Genomic DNA, 13641 nt, shown 5'->3' with positions numbered 1-13641 from the left:
ACACATTAGAAAAGTTAAAAATACACAATATACTTTTTTGAGTAAGTTTCTACTTATTCTACTTATCCTAATCTGCCTAATTTACTTATCCTAATATACAATACTTATCTTGATAATTGAAAGTTAATTAAAATAAATTGAGATAAAGACGGCAAAATAATTTAAAATTATTTATTAGGGAACGTCAATTTTTGCAAAGAGAGAGAAAAACTTGATAAAATTTTATTTATAAGTGTCTACATGACTTAATAGATTTTAAAGTTCAGCCTATTATAATTTGCATGGAATGCATTATAAAAAGTGGATCTTTTAAGTAACATTGGAGTGTTTTGAAATTCAAAATGGCAAAGAGTAACTAATTCAGGGTTATCTCTGGCACAGTGTTTACATTCTTGTACATATCGTTTACATTCTTGTGGCCATTCTTTAACGCACAGAGTAACATGATATCGAAATTATCGTAGGTCAGGCACACAAAGGTTTCGGCATCATTATTTCGGCATCATTTGTCTCTTTTTTTCAGATAACACTAATGCTTTCGTATTTTACGCACGCGGGTCAGCAATTATTATTAGAATGCAATACTAGATATGGTATCAATCAAGTGTCAATACGAACGGAAGAAACATAATTAACTAAATCAACCCCATCAATTACTCATTTCCGTTCAAATTTAATCTCATTCATGAATTATCAAAAACTCGACTACTTAATCATTAAAGGAATATATTATGTAACATTGTATGTACTATAAGTTATTATTCTTGTATCACTATTATATCTATTTATGCATCATTATTATTTTTACAAAGCGTCGCAATATTTCTTTACCAGAACATAAAAAATTCACAATTACAATTGGAAATAAAATTTTCGCTACATAGTTTTGTGCAAAAATTCCTCGGATACACACATTCGTTCTTTTTTTATACATTTTGTGTACCGAGAAGGCTAAAGTTGTTTGAATCGGTTTCGCCGAATTCTGTAGTGCACCCACGAAACGATCACATTTCCATTCACGATCGTCATTCCGTTTTTATTTTTGCCAACTGATTCATGCGACAGAACAGGTGCGCTGAACTATTTGCAGAATTGTATATTCACGAGAAGTGAAATCTAGGCAGCTGTCGTCCGTCGACTCGCGTGGCAATACACCCTCCTTGTCAACCGCGTCGAAACATTGTCTCGATAACGTCATTCGTCGTCTCGATCGTACAAGTGTATATTTAACGCTATCAGTCAAACGCGCCCTCGCCTTTTTTTCCTCAACGATAAAGAATGTGTGTCTTCAGCGGCGCAAAGCAATTCCGATTGGTTGTAAAAGGCATGTATCAGGCAATATCACACATTGTGGACTGACAAACAAAAGTCACGTTATACCGGTAAAACCGTCGAAACCGATATCAATGTGTGTTTTCGCACTGCACGCGGGATTACATTTTCTTGTTTGATTGGAAGATATCTGCCAGGTCACGTAATACAGTAAAATACGAGGCAGTCATGTTCTACAACGATAATTTATGTCGCAATTTAAAGTTACCTGAAGGATAAGATATTGTATATACATAACTCAGAATTATTATTTATCAAGCTTCACTACTTTAAATCATTTATAGCTAGAGAAATAATTTAGTAGATTTATTGAATAAAAATTAAATTTCTCTAAATGAACGATTCTCTAAATACGTAAAAATAACAAAAGCAACAAAAACAATTTCTTGGATATTCATCATGACAAATATATTTCTCTTATTTCCTCTATTCTTTATCTGTTTTCTCTCATTACTGATTTAGTGTAAAAATTTATTATACGATAATGTAAAATCCAAGTTTTACGGAGTGCAGATTATTAAATGATTACGCTATTGGTGACCTTAGGTCAGTTTGATCGATTACTTATGTATACGCAGCAATCGTAAAAATAACGGAAATGTGATAAATGAAATTGTAAATTAGACACTGTCTGTGAAGAAACGTGAACCACAAGCGATATTTGACGTCTTCCGCATAGTGTTTGACACCTTCTGCCCGCTTTATTATCTCTATGATGCTAATTCTTTGCAGTCAGACTCAGATAACCTTATCGCTTTTTGATATAGTCAAACATCTGACTACAACTGATAGCGATGACCGATTATCAAATGTCTGTCGTACGAGTGTTTCGCATAGTATTTTCGCAAAGTTATGTATAATCTATCATTGAACTTGACACTTCACAATTATTAAAATAAAAAATTATTAAAATAAAAGTAAAATTAGGAATTGAAAATTAGAGAAAATTACAGAATCGACAAAAGTGGAGTAGACAATATATTTCTATATCTTTTCCGTATCGCCGAGATAAGTACGAAAACGTGGGTTGTAAAAGCCTATCGTGATTAACATATGCGCAGCTTTATTCAAAATTAATATCTTATCGGCTAAAGGTATGTAAGTCACGTACGAGATGATATTTTCGACTTTGACGATTGCATTACATAACTTATCCTGATTTTAGACCCGTATATCCTTTATCTCTCGAATGAATCAGATATTATGATTATGACTTCCGTTTTGAACGATAGTTTATCTTATGAGACAGACACGTTATAAATAACATATATTTTGATTATAAATCAGTCAATTATAAATATTTACGAGGCAGATGTTATTTATCGCATTCTATTGATTGAAAGAAATCATTTAAGAGATATCTACATTTTTGCATGATTTTATTTCTCACAATTAATAAGATCATTAAAATATTATTACTATGTTCTTTTACGAAATGCCCTTGATATATATAAGCATAAACATAATGATACCTACTCAACTCTCGATATTTTTTTTAAACACTCATATCACAACTTTCCAAGTTTTAGTATTAAATGTCTCATTGAACTAACTAAGTCTCTAATAATTTCTGATAAAAAATATTAAAATTAAGTAAAAAAAAATTTATATGTATAAAGAGTTTCCTGAATCTTTTCTCTTGATATGAATTCTTACTACCGATATATATTCATCACTTGTATTCTTTCTTTCTCTTTCTCTTATCTCGTATATCTTTTGGTATAGGATAATTTAATATCAAAGGGTAGAAGAGCTTGATAATTTGTTAGTTTTGTCGTCAATGCAGATGTCCTATGCTTAATAATTTACCTACTCGTCATGCAACATTTCGTTCTACTAACAACAAATGATTCGACGTCAGCGGTCAAAGTTGTATGTAATCACCACATGGCGCCAATGCAGTCTCCGAGACTGCATTGGTGAACAAACCGCAAAGTGACCGCGGATATCTCTGGTCATGACCCTAGGCTTACAGTGCATTTTAAATTATGATTATTAACGTAACGATTTTTAATACACGTGGTATCTATGTTACTTATTAAAAATATAAAAATTTGCTGTCTAGTGAACTTGTCTCATTATCTAGGTCTCGTAGTTTCTCATTGTTTCGTAAAAATGAATAAACTGGAAACTACACATATAGACATATGTATACGAGTATACGTATATGATGGGTAATGAATTTGCAGCAACGTAATATAAAGAAGAATGAGAAATATATTTTAAACATTATCATAAATTATATATCTATAGAAATACTATTACAAGTCATAGAAAAACTCTTCTTTAGAGAAAGAGATGAAGAGGAAACAGAGTGAACACTACTCGAGAAATCTAGAAGCGTTTCGTTATATAGCTTTCACAATTTCTCATTGTTTGAGTTTACTTTTCAAAGCTTGCCGTTTATGAGTTGGCAAGTTTCGTGACCTCTGCGCGGGGTTAAGGTTTTCTATTTCGAGCATTTCGCAATTGGGCTGAGAGACTTGCAGTCACTTTTCCGTTCTTTGATGCCGTCCGCGAGTTTATATCTACCTTAAAGAGCGTGGACAATTGGATCAGATCCAAGGCCGTGTTTCACGACAATCTAAATTTGGCCGCAAGATTGTTCGAAATAGTTCGACTGCGTAACTTTCCTCATCAAGTCATCCAGCCAGATAGTATTCGTTCTCCGGTGAAAAAGCGCGCTGTTGTAATTGCGATTTATTCATTTGGGCGCTTTCGCTAGATATTGAAAATGCTTTTGACGCATAAATCTTGCAACGATTAAATTACGTTACATTTTGCTATTTTTACTTTGTGTATACTGATCCAATCATGCAATATATGCAAATGTAAAAATAAGCTGTTCCTCTAAATTATCAAAGACAATAAATTTTACATATTCCAATAATGAGATCAAAGTATTAAAAAAATAAAAAAAATAGAGATAAGTGTGACATAAACTTAAGATGACCCAAGAGCATGCTTATCGATGCAAATAATAATGAACTTATATGAGGACATGAGAGATAAATGTTAATTTGGCATATTTGGCTGATTTAAAAAGTGCTGATGCTATTAAACGTAATTGTCTTATTTATGCAGTTTGCAAAATTGATAAGCTATTTAGATGTTGTTGTTACTGAAAATTATTTGCGGATAAACGTTTTATCTTAAATACATATAAAAACCACTTATTAATATTGTAAAAAGTATGAATTGTATAGAGTGTGGTATAAACGTTGACACATTAATTGAAGGACAGAAAATTGCGCCTTTACAACTGCGTTCGATCGCCTATCGAACTTGCACATATCGAACATTCGCTGCAATCGTGTCGCGTATTTTTTTTCATGGCCTCACAGAACAGTGTAAACAGAAGAGGCCAGGCGATAAACTACTGCCGTTGACACGTGTATGATCGCTTCTTTCTGCTACAGCAGCGAGAAGAACCACATCGTCGGTGACCTCGATGATCATCAATTTCCGGGACATTTTATCATTTAATATAAATCTATATAAATATAAATATGTATATAAAAATTTATATACGTAATATGCAATAAATAATTATTATGAATGTTCATAAAAATAATATTTCGCGATATTCCAAAGAAACATTGCAGCAAGAAACGTATCAATAATAAACGTCATCTTTTCAACAGTCTATCGTTTAACGTTTACCTAACTGTGTTTACGACATTTAATAGATGACGGTCCGACTCGATCATTACTTCGATGAGAGGTTTCTTCATCTCTTCGCATCCGCGACAAAAATATCGCGGATGGATTTATCACGCTGAAGCACGCAACGTGCATCTCGGAAAAGCGCGATAAAGTCGTGAATAGAGATGTAACGAGGCGCGTCGTGTCGAGATGAATTAAGTCCGCGAGTTCAAGTTTAAAACCTATTCATTTTGCGGGAACGGTAAAAATACTGTCGCCAAATATGTCGCGTTCAGTCGCGTTCTAGCACGCGGCGGTATTTCTGCGGAGAAAAGTGCAGCGCGCCGATCACGAATTGTCGAGTCGATGAATAGGAAGTGCAACGAAGCGTGTCGAAGGCTTATTGTCCGCGATTGTGATAATCCAAGCACTGACAAGGTTCTACAAGAGATAAATCTTGATCTTGATTAATCTGAAGAAGATTGGTAATTTTGACCAATGAAATAAAATAACGGTTCAATTTCTTTAGTAATGTCCATACTTGCTGATTTTATTGCGTGAGAATAATTTTAAAACACACATTACATAGAAAAAAATGGCCTCCCGTCGAATTTGCTGAAATTGTAGTATGATGTAGTTCATAACGTTCTGTCGAAAGTTCCAATGAGTCCGAGGTAAAAAAATGAACAATTTCCGAGATACGGGAGGGGGGAGGTCAAAGGTCAATCATATGAAAAATGGCCTCCCGTTGAAGTTGCTGAAATTGTAGTATGATGTAGTTTTGTAGTTCATGACGTCCTGATCAAAAGTCCCAATGAGCCCGAGGTAAAAAATAAACAGTTTCCGGCAAGATACGGAGGGTTAAAGGTCAATGGTGCCTTATTCAAAATATCTATTTTTTGTGTATATTACGAAACTACGTTCACACACAAATACACATACATACGCAGAACGGCACATGCGCACACAACAACACTGCTCACATATGGATACACACAAATAAAGAATAGAATTTTCGAATGAGGCACTATTATTGATCTTTGATCCCTCCGTATCTCGGAAACTGTCCATTTTTTGACCTCAGGCCCATTGGGACTTTTGATCAGGACGTCATATAAACTACATCATACTACAATTTCAGCAAATTCGACGAGAGGCCATTTTTTATGTGATGTGTGCGGGTTTTTTTAATCAATGTTTACAAGAATATTGTTGTGTGCGAATATTCTTTTACCACTATTTAATATCACTGTCCCGCTCGTAAATAAAAGTGTTACATAACCGAATCCGCTATTGCATCCTATTACATTATTTGTCGATTTTTGACGATACTTGTTGTTGGTTAGATAAGGCATATTATAACGGCTTCGGAAAATTACAGGGATATGATAATGAGAGTATCAAGAAACGATAAGATTCTTTATATTAATCGTCAGACTAAACAGTTCGACCTTGCTAAAACACTGCAAGATGAAGGCAGAATGACACAATGCGACGACCCTGTATACACATAACGAACAATCTCGTGAACCGTACAATGTCCAAGTTTTATATTGAGTTTTCTTTCTGTGTGGTATCTAGCCAATTTATTAACTTAATTTTTAGTTTTTTAAGTTCTCTCTGTCTTAAAAAATCTTTATTCTAGATTTATAGTGCTGTCTAATTACGACCAAGCCTGCCCGAATTAAAGTAATACTTTTTTAAAATTTTGTTTGCATTACTTAATAAGTTATTATAATTATATTGCGTTCCTGCATGTTATATATTTTTATCAAATATACAAATATGAAAATTTAACGACACGAATATTTAAATGTCCAACTTAATTAACCCGTTGAGGTCACACCTCCTAAAAGTAACGTAGAGGTCACATGGGGTCCAATGGAATTTTTTTTTCTTAACCCAAACTTTTTTTTTTCTTAAAAGTATACTATTTTGAGAGTAAAACGCAGGAAGTTTTTTTTCTTTATCTCAAAAAATTTTGATGAATATTGACCCCACAACAGTTGCCATTGGCGTTCTTTTTGATGTATCGACTCAAACCTTGAACTGGAATTTAGTTTATGACTTCCTCTTTATAATCCAATAATTCTTTAAATTTTTTTATGTTGAAAAAACGCGAAAAGAAAAATTTTTTTTCGAGAAATTTGACTTCACAAAAATATTCATCAAAATTTTTTTAGATAGAGCAAAAAAACTTTGTGCGTTTTACTCTCAAAATAGTATACTTTTAAGAAAAAAATAAAAAAAGAGCCTGGGGTCTACTGGACCCCATGTGACCTCAACGGGTTAAACGGATAAATATATAACTACTAAATGTGTACACGAATCATCGAGATAAAATCTCTTTAATTTCTCTAGTCACATAGTTATCTTATGACTGACTTGTAGCTTAACTCGATTGATTTTTAATATAAACTATAAGCCACACCTTTCTCGCTCTGTCGGAAGAGACAAGCATTACACCACTCATATCAAAGTGTTCAGATGCACTTACTTTTGCTAACAGTGTTCGCAAACCTGCTGCAAACTAATTATATTCTATGTTGTATCAATGATTTAGGAGATAACTTCATGCTGTGAGATCTGAAATCGCTTCCACGCGATTCATGGTCTGCCGATTCTCTGCGTTGCCGTTTGGTTTCGGTCTGGTACCTACTGTACATGCGTGTCGCGTCTCGGGCCCGGTTCACCCGGAACCGGTCCCCAGAAAAGGAAGAGCGGCTCACCGGTTCGTCGCGTCTGCCATGAGAGTCGTAATTCTACTCCGCGAGTAACCTGATTATGTGTATAATATATGCGCCAGCACGCAAAAGTGTATCAACGGCAAAATTATATGCGCAGATATGCATTAGACTCTAAGCGCAACTAGGCTTTTTAATCAGATCGAAAATCTATGCAAATTGTACTGAATTGCAGTAATCTTACATACATAGCAAAACAAACGTTCTCTTTGTAAGGATAATTGGGATTTAAACGAATATGTGAATATTACTTACCCTGTATGTTACTTTTATCTGAAACTCATATTAATGAGATGTAATAAATCTTACTTATGTTGCCGGATTATGATGACCTTTAGTCACTTGTACCGTTCGCTTTTTAACCACGCGGTTATATCGTATCTTGGAACAAAAATGTACGTACGTAATATAAGATAGATCATTTTACAAGATACCATAATACATTCGACAAACGATTAACGGCGTCGTATCTGGCCATGTTTGACGTACAGATAATAATTGATAATGCGGGAAAATACATTAATGTGGATTATATGCGCGCTTATCATAACAAATTCTTAAGGTACAAAGGTATTTTTGTAGGTATAAAGGTACACATACACGATTGTTTTTATCACTGCAAAGAATGCGATTACTAAATCGATAAACATATAACTGTCACGCCGTATATCGGCTACTAATTGGCATTCAATCGATACAGCTAATAAATATTTTTAATGGCATTAAAATTATATACAGATCCACGTGATCCGAGGATGATTCGAATAGTTGACGAAATTTCTGGCAGCCAAAAGATGTTCCTAACCACTTTGAACGCTATATATCGTTCGTAGACTACACCCACGAAAATTAATGCTACGTCTCGACGTCAATAATAATTTCGGCGCCAGAGTTCCCTTGAAGAGAGACCGTTAAGCAGCACATTTTCAGTGTCGTACGATTTCTCGCGCCTATTCTTATTGTTACTGGCTGTCGCTTCTGCCCAGTTTTACGATTCTATATTTACGAAAGAAAACACAAGTGTGCAAAAATATGTAAAATATAAATATAGACTTTGTATCTCAAATAGCTCTAATTTTAAAACAAATGAAATCTTCCACACTCATTTTGTATATTTCGAAATTTCTGTCGAACTTTATAAAAGTGGGCCCTTTTCTTTTGCAGGTCTAAATGTGTTCGATAGCGATGCCGGCCGAATTAATTCTACACAGCCCTCCGGTGTACAGCTCCCTGTTGTACGGCCCCTATATGGTCACGGCACCCACGATCACCAGCCGATCGGTGCCGCCTAGAATCAGGCCGTGTCTCTCTACGGGATCCTTGTCACTGGACTCGCTGCGGAACAACGATGGCAAACAGAAGAAACGGGTGGTGTTCGCCGATGATCGCGGGCGCCCTCTCACACAGGTATTTCCACGATTTTCTCTTTGCCTTCGTTAAGATAAGTCACGCGCGTGAAATCGGTTTTCTTATACGACATATGAATTTGATTACTCGCACATCACGATATTTGCAGATCGGGGTCTCGGTTTTTCGGCAAGTTAAAGAAAAAAAAGCTCGTAAGTTTTTATAATCGCTAAAACCACCTGTCGTATCGTATATCAAAGTGAAAAATAAAATTCCGGTCACCATTACATTCACGAGATGTTTAGTTTATTTTTGAGACACAAATAACGACGGAGATAAGCAAAGCCAAAATGCTTAACCGGCGACGTGTCAAACAACGATTTTTTATTTTGCTTTTAAAATACGGTTTTTACTTGAAATTGTTCTTACTAAAGTAGCACGTTAACATCTGGCCTGAGGTCCATGAATCACGCATTTAACTTGTGCGCTTATAATCGTCAGCTTTTGACAATTTATATTTCGTGTATAAATTGTAATATATTGATAAACTATATTACGTGTAAACTGGATTTATGTCAAAAGTAAGTGCCAAGAGGCACGTAATTTAAACTCACTTAATACGCCAAAATGTCAAATAGAATTACCTTACGATCATTAAAATCAAATAATAAAATTACAATGCAATTACAATGCAATTAATACTAATCAAGACTACAAATCCGAACTTAATTCCTAGTAATGTTAAGTTAATAAGAATTTCTTTTACGAACAAAAAATTCGCAATAGTTTTCTAATAATAATTTATATCTTTATTTCACTGTCCAACAAAGAGAACCTCGCATTTTAATTTTTTTCAGTTCTAATCTGTCACTATTATATCATCCAACAATCGGATTAACGTTGCATCCAATTAAGTTTTTCTTTTAACTTGTAATATCATTCTATATTTCAATATTTCGTTAACCTTGATACTTAGGTTCGCGTTATGTCGGAACCGAGCAACGTACCACCACTGTGGAGCACGGCCTACGTGGCGGGCTTGACCGGAGGTCTGCTCGGCATATCGAAGGATCAAAGTCAGGAAGCGACGCAGGATAACACGCCGCCGTGGCAAGTGACCTTTCCGCAGCCGGCGAGCGACTATCTCGCCTTCCGGCGTAAGCTCGATCAGGACAACGTCAGTCTGGAGAACGTAATTGTGCGCGAGTCCGAGCAGTGTCTGGTGGGCACGGTGAAGGTGCGAAATCTGGCCTTCGACAAGGAGATCGTGGTGAGGGCCAGCAGCGACAACTGGTCCACCCACGAGGACGTGCACTGCACGTACGTGGCGCAACCGGGATCGCCGGGTTCCCTCATCCTGTACGACACCTTCCGTTTCCGGCTCACCTTGCCGGTGGCGTCGGACGTCATCGAGTTCTGCGTGAGATATCGCACCGAAGGCAAGGAGTCGTGGGACAACAACGAGGGCAAAAACTATCTGATTCGCAAAAAACAAGAGGTGAGAGTTTTAAACAAATTATTTAATCTCTTAATACGTGCAGATTATTAAATTCATGACGTCACTTCTATTTGTAGTCCTTGTAATGCATACGATGTTCTGTGACTGATGGACTGACAAACTAACATATTTCGTAAAAGTTACGTGATTTTATTTACGACCATGTATATCCGAACTCCGAAGGATCTTCAGATCTTCATCAAATATTTGCTAAGCAGCGGCAGTCTATCGCGTTATTGGTTTTCAAGGATATTCATGGCTTAAATATTCTCTAGAACACGCAATTGAAAGACAACCGTATTCTTTGCGTATAATGCTTATAATTGTTAAATTTTGATTTTATCTCGTTAACGCTTGGAAGCTAGAGATATATTTTGTAAAAGCTGTTGCTTTCTTTTTTGTAAATGGTAGGTTAAATATAAATTCTGAATATTTTTTTAAAACGTTTTGTAATGATGCCAGATGATTGAGACACGTTATACCGATGCTTCAGCCCCGACCGGCCGTACGATATGACAACATCCAGACAGCGAAATGCAACGGGCTCTCCAACGGCAACGAGACGAGGGACAGCATGCCGCAGAACGCGGATGCCACCAGATTGAACATGCGTACCTGGAGCGAGTTCGCGTCCTGGCAGCATCTGGCCAACGACGCGCCTTACTGGTGAATCAACCAGTGAGGAGGTCATGTTCCCTCGTCTCGATATCGAAATCATGTACGAAGCTGTACAAACTTCTCCAGTTTTCTCACCTCGGCGACTCCGCCGAGACGAAGATCACGCGGGATCACGAGTCGTCAGGGAACGTAGAAACGGAGGGAGGAATAAACGCGAGGACGTGAAGAGAGAAGCTGTGCGACGATCCGAATTGAGAACGAGGAAACAAGAAGCGCGCGTGCGGGAGAAAAACAATCGGAGGGTGATAGCGCGGACGGCGAAGCTGGACGACGTCGAGCGTCGGATAACGCAATCTGCACGGTAAGCGTCGATTCTCCACTTATCTTTTCTTTCGTGCAAGAATACTTCGTCGAGTTTTAGCGGTTTTTTTTATTTTCACGATGAGCGATAGACGACGGCCTGAAAGAAGGAGGCGATTCACGCGATAAAAAATGCTGCTTAAACAAATGTCCTAAGTAAACGCTAAATATTTCGCGATGGAATTAAAACGTGAAGACACACGACAGTTTTTATCATTATTAAATTTACATTACACTTAAGAAAACGTTCGTTCGTATATTTTTTTTCTTGTAAGATGTTTGTTCTTTATAATTCCACTAGAATAAAAATTCTTAATCGAACGTATCGAGTCCTAGCACGATTCGGCAACTTTCACCACCCATACTCGTCTTAAGTTGAACGGATTTACTCGAGTATTTGTATTCTTACGCTCTTTGTGCATGCTTGAAATAGCGCGTATTTTTATGAGTATTTTATGATCCTTGCACGCGACGTAAAATAAGATGGGAGAGTCATGCAGTAGTATACCTAACCGATGTATCGCACTCGAATTTTCAATGCAGCAAGCAGTAACATCAACAAAATCAATATCCTGCTTCGTAAAGAATTATAATACGCACTTGAATTTTAAGTATATTTTAAGCACGCTTGCGAGAACGTTACTAGTTTCAAGTTTAACAAACGTGGAAACGATAAATAAAGAAAAATCTCGCATTATGACAAAGATATACAGCAATTTATATATTCAACTGTTGTCCAACGTAATATTTTTTATCAAATAAGTTAAAATCTTTATTTCTAAAAACTTCTCTTTCTACCATGAAACATGCACAAAAGCTTCGGAATTAAAATACTCGTTTGCTATAAATATCTAACTATATATTTTTTGTTTCAAAACAAATTAAATTTAACATGAAAGCTCACTGAACATTACAAAGTGAGAACTCATTGCTCTCTGGACCTACGACGACAGTCCTATCTATTTACGTACCCGTCTCGCGCGCGCACGGACGGAATAATACCCATGCTCTCACGAGCTATTATTAACCGACAAGTGCAACGAGCTTCCTCTCGATAGGATAGCCGAAAGCTCTGGGAGATCGAAATTTTCTATCTCGTTATCGTCTCGACGTCTTTCACGATTGCGTCGATCGAGACGAAATCGCGCGCACCTCGCAAAATTTCGAACGGCCTTTCTCGCCGCGCGAGACTTTCTCTCTATAAATAACGTGTAGTCGACCGTCGACGTCGTCTCGCGCGAGACAAGCGCGATAACAGGCTCGAGGAGAGTCGCGCGACTCTAATCGCCTTAACGAAAGGTTGTTACCACGCAATGGCAAGACACGCCGATTTCGTTCCCTCTCGCATCGCGCCACATCTCCTTTCATCTCTCGTTCTTCCCTCCCTACCCTTTCCGTCACCGTATTCTGGCGTTATAGATTCGTCGCGTCATGATGCATGAAGTATTTAAAAAATTGAAGAGTTGTATCGCGAGAAAACGAAAATAAAAGAAGAAGCTATTTCTTCCTCCTCGTTGAAAGCGGCGAAGAGTGAAGCGCCGCTTGTGTGATCAGCTGGTTGCTCAAATAATAAAATCTTACCGCTTTGTTTAGTCTCCGCATCTTTGTTTAAACGGATACGTAAATAGATAGGATTGTCGTCGTAGATCCAGAGAGTGGAAGCAATGAGTTTTCACTTTGTAATGTTCAATAGACTTTGATTAACGAGTTTGAGTCCCAGGCTTAACTTACGAGACATTCCACAATGAAAATTGAAATTGTGTGAAAACGCGAAAAGATCTTTTTTCACCGAAACGACATGCATAAAGTAGGTATATTACGGATTCGAGAAAATCAAGCTGGACGCGTCCAATAAGCGAGCCGAGTATTAATCTTACGATAAATGTTATATAAATAACGTTGAAGTCACGAGTGAATGAAGGGGAGACCGGACGACGGGAGACCCACGTGGTATCGCCGGGGCGATAACTTTTAATCGCTTTTCTGGAGGCAGCATGTATATTTACGCATACATTCATTCAGCTCGGTTTTTTTCTTTTCCCTCGTGTGCTGGTGGTGTAAACGTTGAAGCTTTGCTGCGTTTTCCATATCTGAAAG

At 36.9% G+C, this 13641-nt stretch overlaps 1 protein-coding gene across 3 annotated transcripts in view; it reads left to right on the top strand.

Moving 5' to 3' along the window:
- The first annotated feature begins 8885 nt into the window (after positions 1–8885).
- The window catches only part of LOC112468113 (protein phosphatase 1 regulatory subunit 3C), a 10405-nt gene continuing 5649 nt past the window's right edge, over positions 8886–13641 (top strand). Inside the window, exons 1-3 of one of the 3 annotated variants that reach the window (XM_025037153.1) lie at positions 8886–9128; positions 10045–10566; positions 11060–11545. In XM_025037153.1, coding sequence (XP_024892921.1) covers positions 8892–9128; positions 10045–10566; positions 11060–11236 — 936 coding nt within the window. In that variant the 5' untranslated portion in view covers positions 8886–8891 and the 3' untranslated portion in view covers positions 11237–11545. Of the gene's footprint in view, positions 9129–10044; positions 10567–10643; positions 10995–11028; positions 11546–13641 lie in introns of those variants that run through there. The other 2 variants (XM_025037154.1, XM_025037155.1) reach the window with 2 other exon arrangements.

The sequence above is a fragment of the Temnothorax curvispinosus genome, unplaced genomic scaffold, assembly GCF_003070985.1.
Source record: "Temnothorax curvispinosus isolate PA1 unplaced genomic scaffold, ASM307098v1 QBEX01018097.1, whole genome shotgun sequence".
Lineage (NCBI taxonomy): Eukaryota > Metazoa > Arthropoda > Insecta > Hymenoptera > Formicidae > Temnothorax > Temnothorax curvispinosus.
Note: the sequence above shows the minus strand (reverse complement) of the source record. Positions and strands in the feature narration are given on the sequence as shown.